General features: G+C 43.1%; 1 protein-coding gene across 4 annotated transcripts in view; it reads left to right on the forward strand.

The window, feature by feature from the left end:
- Nucleotides 1-13,576: 13,576 nt before the first annotated feature.
- Nucleotides 13,577-22,027, forward strand: part of Fech (ferrochelatase) — a 34,777-nt gene continuing 26,326 nt past the window's right edge. For 2 of the 4 annotated variants that reach the window (XM_008855371.3, XM_008855373.3), the window contains exons 1-2: nucleotides 13,577-13,810; nucleotides 17,960-18,086. In XM_008855371.3, coding sequence (XP_008853593.1) covers nucleotides 13,744-13,810; nucleotides 17,960-18,086 — 194 coding nt within the window. In that variant the 5' untranslated portion in view covers nucleotides 13,577-13,743. Of the gene's footprint in view, nucleotides 13,811-14,101; nucleotides 14,864-17,959; nucleotides 18,087-22,027 lie in introns of all 4 variants that reach the window. The other 2 variants (XM_029557314.1, XM_008855370.3) reach the window with 2 other exon arrangements.

Genomic DNA, 22,027 nt, shown 5'->3' on the forward strand with positions numbered 1-22,027 from the left:
TGACATTCACATGAACAACTCCCTTCACTTGTCCTTCTGCAGAAGATCTAGAAAACGAGAGGCTGGCACTCCAGCATTCAAATCACAAATGGTGCTCAACTGAGATCATTCAATCTTCATACAGTGATGAAAGCACCTCCTATGAAACATTTTGCTCTTCATCTTTAGTATTCAACAAATTGCAGATGTTGAATACTTTATTATAAAATATGCCGTATATTCAAGGACTTTGCCCCACTGTTGGCTAGGTGTTCTAAACTTTAAAATTCTGTAAATGTATTAAGTATATTTTCCGTTTACGATATTTTCATCAGGTAGGGATGTAACCTCATAAGCCACAGAGCTTCTGGACTTACTATCAGTTTTCTTTAAATGTTCTTCAATCATCTCTAGCAACTCAATTTTCTGCTTGGTTCATCTCCTTGCTGTGTAGCAATTCCTAAAAATATCTTCTTTTAAAAAATTTTATTTTTTTTTAGCTTCTTAGAAAACTTTATTTCACATCCCTCACTGATAGTCTTTGCCCCCATGGTTTCTATAAATCTAATGTGTAGTCCAACCCCTGAGAGGTGGTTAAATGCTGGTTTCGAAGCCTCACTTTTAATAACAGAAGAAAGACATTGTTTAACCCATTTCAGTCACTTGCAGAATGAAGGTAGGTACCAGACCAGAGGGTAAGCAAATAGAACACTGGAACTGAAGTTGGAATCTCTGAATACAACCCATTTTGAGTTGAAGGGTTGTCTTAGATTTATAAAATATCAAAGATAGAAGGGGACTTCAACTTTTACATTGTACAGTTGGGGATCTATAAAGCTCATCAAGTTTTAACTGGAAGCCTATAGCCTACCTTTCCAATCCCACTTGTCCTTCCAGTCATTCCTAGAGGTGCAGAGATAAACCTGGTAGATGCTGTATACTAGAACTACAGGACATAGTCTACAGTTAATTTACATTGATTACCCGGGAGTTTAGTTTTGTTGTTGTTTTGCTGTGTGTGTGTGGGGGGGGGGGGCTGGTAAATGTACCAAAGGTCCAGGGTCTGCAGCTTTGCTTCTGGTTCTGAAAGGCTGTTTGTTGGAAGTGAGGGCCCTGATCATGTAACTTCTACATTTGGATAATGTGGAGCTTCTGATTTCTATGTAGTACTTTGCTTCCTCTCTAAGCATCTTTAAAGTGTCTGCCTAAAGTATCTTCCTAAGTCTTCTCCCAGTGTATCTAATTCAGAGCTCTGCCTCTTAAGAAAAATGGTCCATCTTGAAAAACAATAATTTTTGCAATAACTTGCAAAATAATAATCTCTTACATTTTTTTTAATTGGTTATAAAATTACTTTTTTCCATAAAAATAGCCTTTATTATTTAGGTATAGATTTCTTTCTTCCAGGATAAGTGTAGTAACTATATATACTGTAATTTGTGAAAGTTTTTTTTTTTACATAATTTATTGAGAATTTCATACATGTGTATAAGGTGTTTTGATCAAATCCATGCCCACTTCCTCCCCCTAACTCCTCCCATCTCGCCCCATCACTTTTTTCTGATAACTTCATGTACTCTTTCTTCTTTATTTTTATGGGGCTTTTGGCTACTCTAACATTCCGCCCTCTGAAGAAGTACCCCTAAAATCTTTTAAGGATTAGATACAAGCTCCCAAACACTTTCAACATTTTTGGCCTTTGGAACAGAGTATGTTGCTAAGAGGCCTAAGGACATCTGAGTTTTAGCCAAGAAACTGGCTACTTTTCTTTGGGTCTTTTTTACCCTAACTACCTAGCTAATTCCTACCTCCTATTCTTATCACACCATCCTCTGAAGAGGTTACCCAACATGAGTAAAGAGAGTCCTTGACTGGTGACTGAGAGGAAATGTGAAGGAGAAGTAAAAGTAAGCATAGTTAGTGTTACACATTCTAGGCAGGGGACCAGGAAAAGTCAGGACAGAGTAAATTTTAAATATCCAAATCAAAGTCCATTAGAATTTTTTGATGAGGGATTCCGAAAGCATCCATCTATTGGGTTCCTCCTCATTTTTCTTTTGTCTTCCAAGGCTGGGCTCTAGAGTGGTGGATTCAGGATCTGCTTTCACGTATTTTCAAAGCTGTTAGAGTGGTTAGAATCAGTGTCAGTTCCCTCTCAAAGGCTTCTAGATAGGGGGAGAAAACAAATTTATCAATCATTTTATGTGTATGAGTGAATTGCTTGCATGTGTGTAAGTACACCCGTGCCTGTAATGTTCGTGGAGGTCAGAAGAGGATGTCAGATCCCCTGTAGCTAGACTGAAGGGACAGTTGTTAGCTACCATGTCCATGCTGGGAAGTGAACTCAGGTCCTCTGCAAGAGCAGCCAGTGCTGTTAGCCACTGAGCCACCTCTCCAGACCCCTAAAAATGGTCTTAAGTTGAACTCCATCATGAACAACCTTGTTTATATATTGTAATAGCTTGAGGACCCTGTAAATAATAGTACCTGGGTTTAATCCAAAACCAGGTGAATCTGAGTTTCAAAGATGACCAAGATGGTTTTTGAAAGTTCCCAAGTGAGGCTGATGTAGGGTAAAGATGATAGTCATTGAGTGGCTCCCTCCTAAACTGAGCTTTAAGGCTCCCTTCTTACTAAATACTTAAGTCCTTAACTGTTTCTGTTAATGTCTGTAGTTGAAATGGAAACATTGGAGAAAGGCTGGGTTATTTTAGACTGTCTTAGTGTCAGTGTATTTTATTCAATCCTAGGAAAAGGGGCCATGATGTTCAGATATTATAATTCATAGCATTTGGAAATTGTCAGTTTACTGACTTTGTTTCTTTTGATAAAAGATTATTTTGCAGACTTAACTAGTATGCTGGTTGGGCAGAGAACATCCCTATAGAATTAAATTTGATCAGAATCTAAGTAAGTCATGAGTCAGACACCAGTTTTAGAGTGAAAATTAATTTTTGTTTCAGATGTAACAGCAGCATACCTGCTCAGAGAAATGGAGGTGCTCAAAGTTCTATTCATTTAGAAATGTGCGGAATCCATGTTGCAGAATCACATGCTTGGGTTACCTCATTGTCCAGGTTTAGACATTACCTGTTGTTCTATGGAAGGTGACTGCTTCTTTCCCATCTGTACCACTCACGTGTACTTCTCCATATTTTCAACTTCAGTAAATTGTAATTTCAGTTGGATGTGCAGTAAACTATAATTACTTTTCCTTTGCTGCATAACTTTTTGTTTTCCTTACATTTATTAGCTGTCTTCTTTTCCTTTATCACTGATTCAGTCCCAAAAGACATTTCAGACATACAGGTACTCTTTCTGTTACATCTTTCCATCAAAGTCTCTTCTGGCTCTCCACCTGCTTTTATCAGAGCCAGTCACTGTCTTGGGCACAACTGTGTCCTTGGGTCTTATTTTACTCCTACGTCCTGGGTATTCCCTTGCCTTACTTCTGTATGGACCTCCTGTTTCCTCTATGTTACGTTTAATTGTTTCTTGGTTTACTTCCTATTTGTGCTTGAGTATATTTTCTAGTATTTTCCTGAGAAAGGATTTGTGAAAGGCAAATACATGGGAACTTCTCACATCAGAATTTTGGGTTAGAAAGTATTTCCCCTCTGAAGTCTTGTAGTCTCTGATGTTGCTACTAAGGATTTATAAGGCTTTTGCTTTTTCAGGTGACCTGGTCTTTTTCACGTGGCCTGCCTTTTTGGGAAACTGGTCCCATTGTTTTGAAATTTCATTATTCTTGGGATTAGCCATCCATCCTGATGGGGAGTTGGTGAACTGAAGATTTTTGTTTTAATCTCTCTCTCTCTCTGCGTGTGTGCGTGCCTGCGTGCGCGCATACTCTCATTTGTAGGTCACAAGACAACCTCGTGCATCAGTCCTTATCTGCCACCTTATTTGGAACTCACCATGTAGACCAGTCTGGCCTCACAGTGCTCCGCCTGCCTGCCTCTGCCTCTGGGAGTAAAGGCATGGGCCACCATGCACAGCCCCTTCTTTATACTTTTTATGTTCAGTCCACATCTCACTAGGTTTCCCTGGCTACCGTTGAACTAACTCTACATCCTAGGCAGGACTTGAGCTTGCGTTCTTCATGCCTCAGCTTGAATTACAGGCCTTTGCCACCAGGCTCTGTTTGGTGGGCCCTTTAGTTGTGAAAAGTTTATTAAATTGTTTAATAAAGGGTCTCCTTACTATATTTTCTTTCTACAACTGTTATTTAGACATGAGAACTTTTCTTCCCAACTTCCTTTTACTTACTGTTTTTAATGTAGTATATGTATGGGCATGTGTATGTGGAGGTCAGAACAACCGTGGGTTTCATCCTGAGAAATGCTTACCATTGAGACAGGATCTCTCATTGACCCATTAGACTAGAAGAACGAGTCCTAAGGACCCTCCTGTCTTTGCCTGCTCAGCATTGAGAGTGTAAGCATGCGCCATCATGCCTAGCATTTTTATGTAGGTTCTAGGGATCAAACTCAGGTCCTTATGCTTGTGAAGCTAGCAATTTGCTGGCTGACCTGTGACCTCAGCCCTTTTTATTTTTAGGCTAGAGGTCAAGGTCAAGTGTCTTCCTCTGTTGCTCTTCATCTTATTTTTTGAAACCAGGTCCCTAGCTGAACCTGGAGCTGGCTGTTCCAGCTAGATTGGTGGCTAGCAAGTTTCCAGGATATACCTGTCTCTGCACTGGTATTACAGATGTGTCACTGCCTCAGCTTTTACATGTGTGGTTTTTTTTTTTTTTTTGAGACAAAGTCTCATTGTAGCCCTGGCTAGCCTCAAACTCAGAGCTCCACCTCTCTCTGCCTCTGAGTGCTAGGATTAAAGATACACACCACCAAGCCTATCTGTGTTTTAATTCTTATTCTTTTCCCTGAAAATTCCATCTTTAATTTTTTTTTATTTCTGAAAAATTTATATGTATGAATATTATACCTGCATGTGTGTAAGTGTACCTGTGTCATGTAGTGCTTGTGGAGGCCAGAAGAGGGTGTTGGATCCCCTGGAACTGGAGTTACGATGGTTGTTAGCTACCATGTGGTTGATGGGATTCGAACCCAGGCCTTCTGCAATAGTAGTCAATGCTCTTAACTGCTGAGCTATATTTCAGCCCCATCTTTAATGCTTCTAATCCAAGTTTTCTTCTTGGCATCAGCACTTCTCCACATTGGCTTTTCACTAGTTTGTCTTTTTTTCCTTCCTGTAGAGGATTTCCTCAGGTATTAGGAGATGTCTGATTATCTGCTGATCTGAAGCACCAAGAGAGTTGATGTCTACCATGCTCTAAGCTTTTAGGTAGCTGTGAGCCTCACTCAGCTGAGCTGCCAGGCTGGTTAGTAACCTCTGCCTCCCATGTCTGTATTTTTAGGCCGTTCTTGGACTAGCTGAGTTTTTGCACCCTCAATAAGTACATATAGTTAGTCCATCAACTTATGAAGGTTTCACCATGTTCCCATTCAGTAGTACCTGGGATAGTTAGCCTTCTGTAACTTCTCTGGGAACCAACTTCCAGTTGGCCATGGGGTAAGGGGAGCTGTGCCCCACTGTAGGGTGGGAATCTGGGCATCTGACAGGTAGCTGTTTCCAGATTTTCAATCCACCTCATTTTAACATGTTTTTGTCATCTCTACTTCCAAAGGTACCTGCTTCCAAAGGTAGCAGGGATTCTTATTTCTAAGTATAGATGATTCTTAACCTACTTATCCTAGGATGACTAGCTTACGATTGGTTTTCTTTGGTTGGTGGAACATGAAGCATTTATTCATCTGCCCTTCAGGTTTTAAAATTCTGCTGCTAGGGTGTCCTTTTCTCATGACTTTAAGACTTATGCTTGAAAAACAAAAACTGCAGGGCGTGGTGGCTCACGCCTTTAATCCCAGCACAGGCAGCAGAGGCAGGTGGATCTCTGTGAGTTCAAAGACAGCCTGGTCTACATAGTGAGTTCCAGGCCAGCTGGGGCTACTGGGAGACCCTGTCTCAAAAAAAAAAAGAAAAAGCACCACCACCACCAAAACCTCTGTTGTCATTTCAGTGGGTTTGGGTAAAAGCAGAACTACACCTGTGTCTAAGCTCCTTCTCCCAGAGATCACTGCTCTGTATTTGAACACAAAGCAGAATGGAATAGGTAAAAAGGAAAGGGTATTCAATTATAAGCTGTTGGAAAGGACAAGCTGGCAAGGAGTGAAGACTTCTGCAAACAAGGAAAGAAAGCAGTCAATATGAAACTGTTAAAACACTGTACGTGGCATTTAACTGGGTCGTGGGAATCTGATGGGCATTATTCTTGGGCTGTGATTGTAAAATGGAATTTCCTTGGCGCATCCCAGTTCAGCCATGACTCCAAATATCAGCTGTGGTCAGCAGCTCTGATAAACCTGTGACAGTGGCAATGTGGATTGACTGGGTAAGTGGTGGGAATTCTACAAGTGCTCCCTGGCCTCCGCTTCTGCCTTTTTCTCTTTGGGATGCATTCTTAATGAATGGAACAAGCCCCAACATGGAAACTAGACACACTTGGGTTCAAATACCACTTCAGCCATGTGCTGAGTGGCCTCAGGCAAGGCAGGGGTCCCTAGAAATCTGTTTTCCTCCTCTGTAGAATAAGGTAGAACCACCTCTTAGGGAATAGTTATAGTGAATGGAAATAATGATTGACAGTGTCTGCCACTTAATAGAAACATCAGTCATTCCTTTTCCTTCTGGCTAAATGTGGGTGTGAGCCAAGGTCTCTATCAGCTTTCCTTAGAGTTAGTGTTAAGAATCCCCTTGCTCAAAGTTCAGTGATTCAAGGGCAAGTTTTTGGGGTGTTAAGCCAGCAAGCAATAGTAGTAGCCTTGGGTCCTGAAAGATCCCCCCCCAAGTCAGCATGTTTCAAGCTCCTTTCATCTTTAAGCAAGAAACAAAGAAGGGAGTTTAGGTTCAGAAGTGATTAGTGATTGCAGGCTGCTAGATGTTTCTCCAGTAGTCAGAACAGGATGTTGCAAAACCTAATGTTGATAGTCCATTGTTTTTGTGTGTGTAATCACACGAGGGTCATAATACCTGGTAAATCTTGTAACCATCTTTATTATGGTTCTTTTGGTGTCAAGGCATTAAAAGAGGATGTGAAATTTTGAGGAAATGAAGCTCGGACTGTTAGTTTTGAACAAACACACCAATGATTACCTAGGGCTTGTGCTCAGAGAAACAGGCATTTCCAGAGAGGTTCACCACAGGGCGGTCCAGTCTTCCCTTCTTATAAAATCATTTTTGTGGTTTCCTTGTGTATTGAGACAGGGTCTCCCTATGTAACTTAAGTTAGACTGGAGTCCAGGCTAGCCTCCAGTTCAAAGAAATCCATCTGCCTCAGCCTCACAAAGTGCTGAGAGATTAGAGGCATAAACCATCACATCTGGCAGTTCTTATAAATTCTAGTATCATCTTAGTGAGATGCATTCAGCCTAAAGTCAGTTAAAGTTCTGCTCACCCCTTGATGCCCCACTGTAAATATATATACTGGATAAATACAATACTTTAAATCCTAGCTGAATATGTAAAGAACAGGGAATTAGAATTGGAGAGAGGAGGTGGGGATGATAGCAGAGCAGAGCTGCTAGGTAAGGATAGGAACGAAGGGGAAAATTAAGCTCAGTGAAAGCACTGAGAGTCCCTAAAGCATAGCATTCAGACAGAACAGGGCATAAATCATAAGCATACAGCTCCATGAGCGTTCACAAGTGAAGTGAGCAGTGGAACTCCTACGATGTCCATCTAAAAACAGGATGGTGGGGCCAGGGCCAGAACGACACTTGAAGGGGGCCCAGGGACCTGGCTCTTCTGTAGAGAAATCAGGAAACTGGCCTGGTAGCCCATAGAACGATGAAGCTTATGGTGTCCAAAGCCCCGGGGGGGGGAGGAGGGGACTCTAAATTATGAATTTACATTCTTGCAAAGAGCAGGATTGTGAAGCCAAGAAAATAATACAAGACTAATGAGACCCCTCTGTATTGGCAGGAGGAAACCAGACAGGCTCAGTAGGGACCTCTCCACTCCACAGATAGGGAAATTGGGACAAAACCACTCATGGGAGAAAATAATGTGTTTAGTTATGAAGTCTGTGTCTTCATGTTGGTACAGGAGTTCCTGTTTTGTCCATGTTACAGAAAAAAGGGACCTTTAGGAAACCCAAGTATGTATCTATTAACAGTGGTACAGGGAGACCACTCAGAAGGTCATACCAGAGATTGCCTGCTGACCTCAGTGAGTCTTGAATTCACCCCACCCCCAACCTATTCACTCTGCTCTGGGGACCTGACCTCCTTGAAGTTCCTTTGTGTCCCCTAAAAGATGTTAATGTCTGTATTAGTTATTTTCTATGCTGTGATAACACTGACCAAACCAGATTAGGGAGGAAAAGGTTTATTTAAAGGCTTACAGCTTATGGTCCATCACCAAGAGAAGGAAGGCAAGACAGGAACTCAGCCTGGAGGCAGGAATCTGGAGGCAGGAGCTAAAGCACAGACCACAGATGAACACTGCTTACTGACTTGCTCCCCTGACCTGTGCTCAGCCTGCTTTCTTATACAACCCAGAACTACCTGCCTGGGGTGGCACGGCCCATGGTGGCTGGACCTTCCTATATCACACTTAACAATTGAGAAAATGCCCCACAAACATGCCCACAGGACGAATCCAATGGAGGAAATTTTGGACATCTGAGATTCACTTACAATCTTCTGGGCTCCAAAGGGCTTGGGCAGCTCCACTTCTGGCTCTGCCATCCAAACACAACAGCTTGTCTCATAGGTTTAGGCTGGCTCCACTCCACCTGCTGCTGCCCTTCATGGTCCTGGTATCTTCATTGTGCTGGGGACTCCAGTATACCAGTCTGCACCTTCACTAATGACCTTTCATGGCCTCTCAGAGTGTCAAGCCTCAGCTGCTCTCCATGACTCCATGCTTTATAAAACCAGTACCATATAGGAGATTCTTAAACATTATCAAGTCCTGCTTTCAGCGTGAGTTGGAGCCTTGGGCCCTCTCTGGACCACAGCTGCTTGTGTGCTAACCCTGAGGAAATACTTCACAGAAGATTTCACTTCAGTGATGCTGGTCTCTTGTTACAGCTGATTTTCCAGCCTCAGCTGACTTGCATTGATTATCCCAGTAAAACATAAAAGGTTTCATTCCCATAAGTTCTTAATTCAAAATACATCACACAAACAGCCCTGGTAAAGTCTTTATTTCTCTTTGAAGTTTCACAAGCCAGGTCTCCATCATCTACACCTCTTTCAGCATTATCTTCCAAGTTCCTACAGATCACTGAACTCCAAGCACTCTTCCAGTCCAAAGCTCCAAGAACTTCTGCAGTCCTCCTAGACATACATACATGGTCAGGTCCATCACAGCAATAGCCCACTCTCTGGTACCAATTTTTGTCCTAGTTTGTTTTCAATTGCTGTGATAAAACACTGATCAAACCAACTTGGGGAGGAAACGGTTAATTTGGCTTACAGCACTGTCAATTGATAGAGGAAAGTCAAGGCAGGAACCTGAAGGCAGGTGCTGAAGCACAGACGATGAAGAACTCTGCTTACTGACTTGCTTCTCTGGCCTGTGCTCAGCTTTCTTTCTTAGACAACACTGGACCACCTGGCCAGGGGTGGTACCACCCGCAGTGGGCTGGGCCCTCCCACATGACTTAACAATTGAGAGAATGCTTCTTCACAGGTATGGCCACAGGACAATCCAATGGAGGAAATTCCTCAATTGAGGTTCCCTCTACCCAGGTGTGTCAAGTTAACAACTGAAGCTGTCCAGCACAACCTCCTAACCCTTAGTTCCTGCATGTATAAACTTACTTGGAAATGGGATCTTTACAAATGTACTCAAGATGAGTCTGAGAAAGGCCTTTTCCAATAGGAAGTTTCCAGAAGGTAGGACGTGACCAGGATGGCTTCTCCCCTATAGGTTTCGGAGGGTGTGTGGCCCTTTTGACACCTTAATGTGGGGTTTCTAAATTTCAGAGTTGGGAAAACAGCAAATTTTTGAACCCAATTTTTGGTACTTTGTTACAGTGACACTGGGAAACTAATGCCAACAATCAAATGTGTCCCCACCTGTGCTGGTCCATCTACTCATAAAGCCCTTCCCCAGACAACCTCCCCAAGTCCTTGTTCAGATACCACTTTTGCAGAGTTCACATCTGGTTACATGACTGAAAGTAGTGGTTCTGGCCTCTGCATTCTTTTGCCTTGTTTTCCTTCATGACCCTCAGTCATACCTGACATTATGTTGTGTGTCTTTTGTCTTTTCCATAGACAGTTGCCTGACTAACCTACAGACTATCCGATGGGCTCTACAGCTGTGTCTTCATTGGTGCTTGTTTGGTAAGTGAATGAGCTCGAGAATACGCTTGTTCACAATTCTGTCCTCTAGGTTACCTTTGCACCCTCCACTTTGCTCACACTCAGTTTGTGCATTAGTGGGCTCAAGACCCCTGTGGTTAAGCAGGGCTAGTCAAAACATGCAATGTTTTAGTTTAAACTTTTTGGCCTGTGTTGTAAAACAATTGGGACAATTGATCAGACTTTTCTGAGGGATCCTTATAGCTTACCATTTGTCACATGGATCACCAAATCCCTTCCCCTATTTTTCTGATTAAGGAGACAGAGTTGAGTAATCTAAATTTAGTTTGTATAGCCCAAAGGTGCCAATCATGGAAAATAATGAATTAGGGGACCCCCCCAACTACTGAGCTGAAAACACCAAATTCATTTTATTTAGAACCACAGGTTGAACTAGGAGGATTGTCTGTGACAGGCAAGCGCTTTATTCACTAATTAAGTTGCCCATGCTCAGACAAACCTCCCCGGTGGCAGGGAGGGTGGGAAGAGAGGGGTGGGGAGAGAGGAGTGGGGAGAGGGTTGTGGGGAGAGGGGATGGGAGGGTGCTGGGTGCAGCAGCTTATCTCAGTCAGCACAGAGGCTGTCTTCTCAGCCTTCTGTTTGCTAGTGGAATTGGTGTATAATTTTATTAAAGATGTATAAGCTAGGGGAGAAGGGAAACATATGTATACACAAATACATGTAAATCTCATATATTTCTACAAGTTTATTTAGCCTTTCAAGGGCTTTTCTGGTTTTCTGTAAATCTGCATTCAGAATTCACGATTCCTGGGTTAAGCAAACAAAACAACCCCATGTTTCTATCAGTTTTGAATAGGATTGATATAAAGTATATTTTATCTGCTTTCATTACATAAGAATAAAAGTTACTGATTGGATAGTTGTTGTATTTGATGTGAAGACAACCTCAAACTAGTATCAGTTTGTTTATGAGTCAAGAATGAATAAAATGAGCCAAGGTGTGGTGGTTCACACCTTTAATCCCAGTACTGGGGAGGCAGAGGCAGGCAGAACTGGATCTCTGTGAGTTCAAGGCTAGTCTGGTCTACATAGCGAGTTCCAGGACAGCTGGGGCTACCGGGAGACACTGTCTCAAGAGAAAACAAACAAACAAGCAAAATGGCTTGACCCGGTTGGTGGCTCAGGCCCGCAGTCCCAGCTCTTGGGGAGGCTGAGGCAGAAGGATGGCAAGTTCAAGGCCTACGGGGACTTCCGTGGTACCTCGGGGTTAGAACAAAAGTGAAGTGTTACTTTCTTTTTGTTTTTATTGTGTGATGTGTGTGTAGGTGGTTCTCTCCTTCCACTATGGGTTTCAGGAATTGAACTCAGATTGTCAGGCTTGCACAGAAAACCCTGGTACCTGCTGAGCCATCTTGCCCAAGTTTTCCTTTCAGTTATAACCTATGAATCCATAATATGTGCATCAAGAAGTTTTATACACAAAGAATTTTTATTATTGTTATGATTGTATTGCCTGCATGTATGTGAGTGCACTGTGTCATGCAATGCTGCGGAGGTCAGAAGAGGGCTTTGGATTCCCCAGGAACTGGAGTTAAGGATGGTTCGTAGCTGCCATGTGGGTACTGGGAATGGAACCTGGGTCCTCTGTAAGAGCAGTCAGTGCTCTTAACCACTGAGCCATCTCTCCAGCTCCCACAAAGAATTTTTTAAAGTCAGAAAATAAATGTAAATAAAATGAATGAAATATGTTTATTCATTTTTGAAGTGGTATTAGTGATAAAGCATTTTGCTAGTTCCTTTCTCTTTTCTAGTCATACACAAGTTTAACCTGTTGTAGCAGCTGATTTTGTGAGAGTTGGCCACATTTTGCCTCATCACTAATCTTTAGCATGTCCCTGGGAGGAGTCAGAATCCCATGTTATCTCCACTTAGCAGGCACTCAGTCAGGATGGCCTCCCAGAGGGGACAGGAAAGACTTTGTAACCCCCGGGTTTTCCCAATTCTGTGGCCTTGTCTATACTTTTCTACCACCACATTTTTGAATGTAGAGTAGAGCCTCTTTATAGTAATTTATTTAGAAAAAATAGGTCCCAGCTTTAGATGGGTAATACTTTTTTATCCATAAAGATCATCTTTTTATCTAGAGAGCAACCTCAAATTAATATTTTGGTTATGAGAGTCAAGAATTGGGAAAATGGCTTGGATTGGTGGCTCAGGCCCTGCGTTCCAGCTACTAGGGAGGTGAGGCCTGGGCAACTTAGCAAGACTGTGTGTGTCTCAAAATGAAATGGAGAGGGCTGAGGATATAGCACAGTGGTAGAACACTTGCCTAGCATATGTGAGGCTTGGGGTTCAATCCCAGCACTTGGGGGAGGGGGATACACTTATTGGAGGCAATTTGATACTCGGAGCAAATTTTACTCTCATTTTAGGGAACATCATGTTTGAATTTGAAGATCCTGTAGGTAATATGAATTACAATCCATTTTACATTTTATTCTGGGCTTATAAGCACAGGAAAGACAAATTAATTAAACCAAGAGCAAATTTTAGCCACAGAAAACTGGTGTTAGGTTGAGACAGACTCATTTTTTCAGCCAACTTACCTACCTCCCTCTCTTCCCCCAAGTCTACTTCAGGACTTCATACATGAGTCTCAAGGTACAATAACTCCTCTCATACTCTACTTTCTTCCTTCCTAACTGAGTATTTGAAAATACTATTGTTCTTGTTACTTTTTGTCTTTGCACAGCCCATTGTCAATCCCTCAGTCTGCACTTGCCAGCCTGACTTCCACTTTTTCTAATGCTCATGAAATATCAGCAATATCATGCCCACTTTTTTTGTCTCAAATTCTGCTATAGAGGTGCTGCGAAGAAACCGAATAATGACAGTATTAAAAACAACAACAACAAAAACCCTTTTTCTATTCTAGAAACAAAACAGTGCACGCTTGTGTTGCAGAGAGGCAACAGCAATCTCAAATCTAAGGCACAGTAATGGAAACCTAGAAAATCGTGGCTGTCATTCTTGCCACGACCAAGTTGGCAAGGAATTCAACAGGAAGACTGTCCAGCGCAACGAATCTAGCGGGACTTGGGTGCGGTGACCTGTTACTGGGGAGCTGGGGGCCCCATCTGTTCCTGGCCAGCTTCCAGCCTGGGCTTTATCGGCCACCCAGGCCTCTTGGCCACGCCCACCATCAGGTCACGCCTCCCAGAAGGCGGGTCTCCGTCGGGTTCCGCCCCCTCCCCTCTCCGGTGGCTAATGAGCAGGCGCGTGGCGCCTTGCTTCGGTGAGCCGCGGTGATAAGGCCCTGGGGTGCGGGTGGGGAACGTTCCGGGCTCGGTGCTAGCTGGGACGGTACCGGAGGTTCCGCCGCGGGAGATCCCTGGTTGTCCCGGAAATGCTTTCGGCCGGCACCAACATGGCTGCGGCCCTGCGAGCTGCAGGCGCCCTGCTCCGCGAGCGGCGTAAGTGAGGTTGTTGCGGCGGTCGCCGTGGGTGGGGACCATGGGAGGAGAGGGGCGCCTCGGCCTGTGCACTAGGAGGAGCACGTCGCGCCGCTTGGGAATCCGGGAGGCCGCAGACTCCAGCCAGCTCTGGAGCTCCAAGCAGTAGCTGAATTTTTCAGAACTTTAGTTATTGTGTCCGTAAAGATTGCTCGGGGGATTACAGGAAGGGAGGGTCTGTTCAGGACCTGTCACCTAAAGAACCGCAACACCGGTATCATTGTCCTCACCACCCCGGCATCTGCCTTGCAGTTCCCTCTCTGCCGATGGAGGTCATTGGATGCCCACCGCTGCTCCGTTCTGACCATCGGCATCTCGTCTGGCAGCAGGACCCATCCTGGGGCAGCCAGAGTTTTCTAGGGATATTTGCAAAACAAATGAGACCTCACGTGGAGTTGGTACACACTGTGGACATAGATTGTGCTCATTGGATGAACTGATGGGACGCTGGGTCAGCTACAGCTGGTTGGGGCAGAATTGAGCAAGGACACTGAACCAGCGTCCCAACTTAATGCAAATGAAGAAAAGTGATAGAAGTTTTCCATGAAAAGTAGGACATGGGTGAAGCAGAGACAGTGCTTAGCACACAGTGGGTACATCGAGACTCTCAAAGTGTCCAGTTATTGACGTAAAAGGCTGCCACAAGCGGGATGCATGTTTAATGCATCAGAAGAGTGGTTAGACACAAACCTGACCTATTTTAAAGGAATTTCCTAATCTGCCAATTTGGCACCTACTTGGAGTGGAGAGAGTGTACTCTGGACCTTGGCATGTTATTGCATGTATCTTTGCTATGAGAATATTAAGAACTCAAGGTACAATGAAGATCAGCTCACTAAGCACACTGGGAACAAAAGGCATTATCTTTAAGAGGCAGGAGCAGTGTCATTAATGGGCTGAAAGAAGTACGGAGTTAATCTTTTCTTTCACCAATCTTTCCAGTGGCAAATAAAGTCCGACAGACCCCAGATTGGAGGTCATGGAGCAATCTGAGAAACGAAATTATATTACTGTGTAAGTCATAAGTAGCTAAGTGGGAGGATTCATAAAGCATGGCACTGTATTTCAATTTTATCTGTGTTACAGGCTCCAATATATTTTTAAATATGTTTTTATTCATTCTGAGAATTTTGTACATGCGCACAATGGATTTTGATCACATTCACCCCCAACTCCTTCCAGGTCCACTCCCACCCCCTCCCAACTTCCTGTCCTCTTTTTTTTTTTCTTAACCCACCAAGTCCAATTTGTGCCACCCAGTGGGGTCATCCACTGGAGCATGGTCACCCTACCAGGGGTGCACCCTTATAAAAAAAATTCTTCCCCCTAGAAGCTGTCAACTGACAAGAGCTCTTCAGCTGGGAGTGGGGACTAGTGACCCTTCTTCCCTTCATGCTAGAGTGTAGACTGGCTTGATCTAGTACAGGTCTTGTGTAGGCATCCACAGCACAGTGGATTCATGAGTGCCATAGTCCTGTCCAGAAGACACTGTTTACACTCTAGCTCTGGGGTGTGTGTGTGTGTGTTGTCATGCCTGTGTCGTGTCGTGTGTTGTGCCCCCCCGCCCCAGCCTCTGGCTCTTACAGTCTTTGTACTTCCTTTTCTAAGATGGTCCCTGAGACTTGGGGGAGGTGTGATATAGATGACCCATTTGTGGCTGAACACTTCATAGATGCTTATTCTCTGTGCTTTGACTAGTTGTGAGCTTCTGTGTTAACCTCTCAGAGTCCAAATTTTTTCAATGTATATTTTTTGATTTTTTTTTTTTTGGTCTTTTTGAGACAGGGTCTTGGCATATGCTTTTAATCCTAGCACTCAGGATGTGGAAACAGGAGAAACAGGAGTTCAAGGCCAGCCTTGGCTACATAGTACCCTGTCTCAAAACAAACCCCGAACAGGGCTGGGAATGTAGCTCATTTGGTAGAGTGCTTGCATGCCTAATGAATCTCTGGGTTCTGTCCCTAGCACCACATAATCAGGGGTGATGGCACATGCCAGTAACCCTAGAACTTGAGAGGTGGAGGCAGGAGGATCAGAAGTTCAAAATCATTCTAATACCTAGGAGTTTGAGAGCCTCCCAGGATATATGAGAGCCTGTATCATACAAACAAAACAATAAAATAAAAACAAAAAACAAAACCAGAATGGCTACCAAAGCCTGGGAAGCCCCACCCACAGTCCCTTCTTCTAAGATTCTGTAGGACCCTATTTATTTTTTACTAGTATATATTATGTATACACATGTATGGGTGTCACTGTGACATTTTCATACAAACACCCCCTCTGTTATCTCCTCTTGCCACCTCTCCCCTCCTCCCCATGCCTTTCCATATCTCTAAAAGCCCAGGAGTCCCAGCAGGATAAGTCCCAGTAGGAAGGATCCCTTATAAGCACCATTGCTCAACTCTCTCAGAATTTGATCAGCCACAGACAAGAGAATTTTGTAGGCAAGGACATGACAATAGTTATGAAGCTTGCAAAGCTACTAGTTCCCAAATTATACTAGGAAACCCTAATGTCCTAGGATGGAGAATCTAGTCTCTATCCCCCGGCTTTCTCCCCATTCCTTTTTTTAGGTTCACAGAAAGAAATCTTATTTATGACTATCAGTGAGAATTCTCTTCTTATTCCCCCCACCCCCGAATCTGATGGAATCTCATTCGTACAGGGACTTGGAGACATTGCAGCATGATTGAATACCTGGTTAAATCTCATCATGTAGTTCAGAATTAAACTTGTCTGAAACGAGCAGATGTGTGTTGTTTGAGATTTCATTTGAGTGGAATTGAACTTCTTTACATCAATCTTTCAACGTCTACTTTGATTTAGTAAGGCTTACTCGGCATAAGCTCATGTAATTCACTCTTCTGGGAATATGCACAATCTGTTTTTGGTTTATTGGTTTTGAAGCAAGGTCTATGTAATCTAGGTGGGCCTCAAACTAGAGATCCTCCTGCCTCAGCTTCCTGAGGGCTCAGATTACAGGTGTGCACTACCATGCCTAGTGAATCTGTACAATCTGGAGAGAAAGAAATCTAGGTGGCCGGGAGATAGCATTTTCTTATGATTTGTACTCATGCTGGGTGGTTTGAAGAAGTCAGAGCAGGTGTGGTTGTTCTTCTCTAGACTTATAATGAAACAGGTTCAGGTGACTTCCCCTGGCCCACACCCTACTCTTGTGGGGGCCAGGTCAATCGTATATACAAGGGCATGTGTATCAAACATGGAGTAGCAAGCCAACAATTTGGAGTATATTCTGGCCTCCAGTATTAACCAATAGTCCTTCATAACCACCTGGAAGGATGAACTTGAACTCTTCCAAGCTCCTGCAGAGAGGAGCCTTGGGTGGGTGGATCCGCAGGTTTCCTGCTTCTCCCACTGCCAACTCTTTCCTACCACTCCTTGGCAACCCTGCAGGCCAAGAATTGCTTACAGGGATGGCAACATCTGCCCACAGGAGGAGGGAAGCAGAGAAGAAGCCTGGGTGGACCCTGGAATTGAGTGCAGGGTTGGGGGTGTGGGGAATTCTTGAGTCCTGGATCCTGAGAGGCTTCACTGTCATGTGGAATGTGGACTCTGAGGAGCTCTGCACCTCCTGGGGCAGGATTCATTGAGAAGAGAGCAAGAGCAGATTCTGTGTAACAAGAGGCCCAGAGTCCCCTCCCTCCCCCTTGTCAAAGCCCAAGGCGATACTGGGGTCCCATCATCCATGCTTTTACTCAGAGGACTTGAAGGCTGAAGTGAGATCTGCAGCGAGAAGGATACTGGCCCAGATTCTGCGCTAAGTGGCCTGAAATCAGTAGCTCCTTACCTTTCTGGGGTGTCCTTACCTCTTCTCTAAGGATCATCTCTAGTGTCTGTAACATTCTGAATGTATATCGGTTCTTGGGTGAGATCATCACAAAACCTGCAGCCAGGACAGGGTGAGGTGTGTGTGGCTTCTAAAAAGAAGCCTTAATGCTTTTACCTGCCTGTAGAGAAATGCTAGGAAAATCTCCTCTGCCTTTGCACCTCTTTAAATTTTAAAGCCCAGAATTAAGCCCTGAGGACCTCTTCAGAAGAAATTACTTTCCAACTTGATTTCATGCTAGCACTTTGATTTTGTCACAGTGGTACATGGCAGCTCGAGGGCCCATCGGACATGGAAGTGCCATTTGGGTACAGCATCTGCGGCAGCTACCACAGAGCCAGTTCATCGACTCAAAAGTGCAAAACCTGAAGCTCAACCGGAAAAGAGGTATGAGTCTAACTTTAGGCACAAATAAGGGTTTCTCTTTGTTATTACAAACACTAGTGGGTTCAAACAACTGAGGAGGAGAGGTACTGGGAAAATCCAATATATTAGCAATGGTATGTTATTTTCTTGGCTTCCTTTTGACAACTGTTAAACTCTGGGCTTTAACACCCCTTACTCTCCAACAGGGCTTTTGTTAAAGGACACATAGTTGAGTATAGCCTCTAAGAGTTTGACCCTAGTATATGTCATATATAAAACCAATTATATGTATTCTGGAACCTAACATATTTATGGCTATAAAATGTCTGTCTTGTACAGGATAAAGAGTAGCTGCTGACCTATCAAGAATTTCTACTGGAGAATCTATTTTAACTTTTTTTTTTTTTTTTTTTGGTCTTTTTGAGACAGGGTCTCCCTGTAGCCCCAGCTGGCTTGGATTCGCTATGGAGACCAGGCTGGCCTCAGACTCCCAGAGATCCACCTGCCTTTGCCTCCTGAGTGCTGGGATTAAAGGCTTGTGCTATTTTAACTTTTAACCCGAACATAATTGTCAATAATATGCTATTGTTTATAATTGATTAGGGATATAGAGTATGTGTTTCATACCTCACTCTTGGAGTTTGCTAGTGGAGGCGGAAGCCATGATGTTCCTGCGTGGTCTCTTTAACAGCAGAAGCCACATCTACCCTTTGTTAGGTTTTGGATTGCAGGGTGTAGAGGGGTTCAAAAGGACAGTGAGACAGATTACTTGGGGGAGTAAGGGGTTTATTAGAAGAGTTAAAATGCCATGGACAGACAGGCAACAGCATGGTGGGGGCTCCAGGGGGAGTTCATACCCAGCACCAGAGACAGCATGGCAGGGTCTCTGAAGAGAGGAATCAGAGTGCAGGTAGCAGAGGATGGGCCTCATAGCTCTTTGAGGATGGGGGAGGTTTCACAGCCAGAGCCTGCAGCAAGGCTCCCTGATTCCCAAGCTGGAGGCAAGGAAGGAGGTGGGAAATAGGATGTACAGCTTTGATAAAAACTCACTTCCAAGGTGAGATGTCCTGGCATCTGGAAGTAACTGGGGACTCACAGAGAATGTTACAGTAGGCTGCCTGTCAGTATCAGTGAAAGGGGGAAAGGAGGCTGCTGCAGAAATTGTGGGCTGAGCAGAGGCTAGATACTGGCCGCATTCATATACCCTCAGAGCCTCCTCTATAACACAGGGAAAGCAGATTTTATACAGGCAAGTTGTTTAGATCTTGTAGAAACGACACCTTTAACACCAGACAGGGTAAAAGAAGGAAACTAACTGTGGTTTATGTGACATCATTTTAGGAGTTACATAGCCATGAATTTTGTGTTTGTTATGTTTTATTGTGCATTTGGGTTCACTGATTGAATGTTAAGTAACCTGAGTTTTCTTGAGGATAGGGAATTAGGAGTGGATCCCAAATCCCTTCCTCTCAACTCTGCCTTCCTAGAAGATGCATTAATGAGGAGAGCAGGAAGCACAGACAGCTCAGGATGTGGCCAAACAGCACGCTGGTCCTCTTGGTCCCTTAAGAGTTGGAAAAAGAATTAGTGTGAATTGAAGAACTGATTCAGTGTGGAACCTTGAAAGAAAATTCATTATCTCATTGCTATATTTTTCAGTGACAAAAGTCAGTAACATAAATAGCCTTACTATTAAATTGTTAAGGTTAATTAAAAATATAAGCCTTAGGTTCTATTAACTTTATATAATATTTATTTTTTTAATCTTTTAAAAATATTTTATTTATTTTTTTTATGTGTATGAGTATATTGCCTGCATGTATGTAAGTGCACCTATGTCATGCAGTGCCCACGGAGGTCAGAGGAGGGCGTTGGATTCCCTGGAACTGGGTGCTGGGAATCAAACCCAGGTCCTCTGCAAGAGCAGCCCATGCTCTTAACCGGTGAACCATCTCTCCAGCCCCTAATTTTATATAATATTTATGCAAAATAATAGAAAATGCAGATGGAAAGAAAAGATTTAAAAATCACATTAATCTTACTATCTAGCATTTTTGTCTCTCTATCAATTCCTTTCTCTCTCTCTCTCTATATATATACACGCACACACACACACACACACACACACACACACACACACACATACCTATATTGAAATGTGACAATACTGTGCATATCATTTTTATAAATTTCTCTTTCTGTTTACTGCCACCATGTATCTATAAATATTTTTCTATATTGTTTTAAGTGTATTAGTTACTTTTCTTGTTGCTGTGATGAATATCTAATAAAATCAACTCAAGGAAGGAAGGAAGGGTTTATTTTGACTCAGAGTTCAAGGATACAGTCCATCATGGTGGCAGGAGCAGGAGGTGACTGATCACATTGCATCTACACTCAGGAAGCCAGAGAGATGAGTGCTGGTGCTCAGTTCACTTTCTACTTTGCATTCAGTCTGGGGTGCCAACCCATGGAATGGTGCCACCTACAGTTGGGTGGACCTTCCTACCTCAGTCAGCTCAGTCTAAAAATTCCCTTACAGGCATACTCAAAAGTTTGTCTCCTCTGTGATTATGTCCAATCAAGTTGACAATCAGTATTAACTATCTCAAATAGTTTAGGAGTATTTTATTAAATCATACTTATTTATCCAAGCCCACATTCCAGACATTGTTTAGTTCTAGCTTTGATATTTGAGATGCTGAAGTAATAAGAATCCTTAGGGACCATTTTGATGTCAGGCCTTTTGAACCCCTTGAAGACATTGTGTTGCTTAGTACTTGGTTTAAGCTGGTCTACAATGCTAGGCTAGCTGCCACACTAGATTAGGGGTCCACAGGCTTGTTCTGTCAGGGATTTGGTAATTATTTTTTTAGGTTTTACAGGCCATACCATCTCCTTTGCTGCTCTTTTTACCTTTGCTGTTATAATATTAAAGCAGCCATAGATAAGATGGATACATAGGAATTGAGCTGAGTTCTAATTAAACTTTATTTCTAAAAACAAGCTGGGGAGCTGTAAATGTGGTACAGTGATCGTAGCTTGCTGAATTCTGTTCTAGGGATAGTATAGATCTACAGGTCACTTACATCTTGTAGGGTTTGTTTTTTTTTTGTCTTTTTGAGACAGGGTCTCCCTGTAGTCCCAGCTGTCTTGAACTCACTATGTAGACCAGGTTGGCCTTGAACTCACAGAGGTCCACCTGCCTCTGCCTCCCAAGTGCTGGGACTAAAAACGTGCGCCACCATGCCTGGCACATCTTGTAGGTTTAATGAAAAACTGAGATTTTATTTCTTTTCATTGATGCTGTCTATATACTCTAGAATTAAATTACTGTTAATTGACGAGCTTTATTTTCTATTATGCACATTTTGTAGTTCAAAGGAAAAGCCTTATATTTTGGAAGTCTCAGAATATAACAAAAGCAAAGTATTGAACTTTTCCAAGTAAGTTTTAAGTATGTATTACTGGGTACACATTTATATTCAAACAAAGGGAGCCTTGGCCAGTCAGACCTTGGCCTCAGGTGTGGTCTGTCTGGAGGGGAAAAGAGACAGAGACCCTTGATGGAAGCTTTGCACTTCATACTCTGAAATAGAACAGAATTCGACTAGGGCTTGCTAATGCGCCATTCATTATGCACAACACAGTTTTGAATTAAGTGCATGTGTATTTGTGCATTTTCAAATCATATGCGTGTTTCATGTATAAGATCAACATTACTTTGCAAAACGTGAGCAGGGCAGAGTAACATCCGCTTTAAAGCCACTCTTGTTCTGAGCTCAGGTGTTATAGATGGAAAACACAGTTCTAAATCCCGTTTGCACATTGATACCCTCTGTGACTTTAGGTAAGTCTTTTAGCCTGGGGTTTTTACCCAGTAATCTGTTGACTGGCAACAATCCATGGGAAAATGCACTTAATTTATTAGGAGTCACAGATTTTGAGGGTAAGAGACAGGA

This window comes from Nannospalax galili, unplaced genomic scaffold, assembly GCF_000622305.1.
Source record: "Nannospalax galili isolate Female #2095 unplaced genomic scaffold, S.galili_v1.0 scaffold567, whole genome shotgun sequence".
NCBI lineage: Eukaryota > Metazoa > Chordata > Mammalia > Rodentia > Spalacidae > Nannospalax > Nannospalax galili.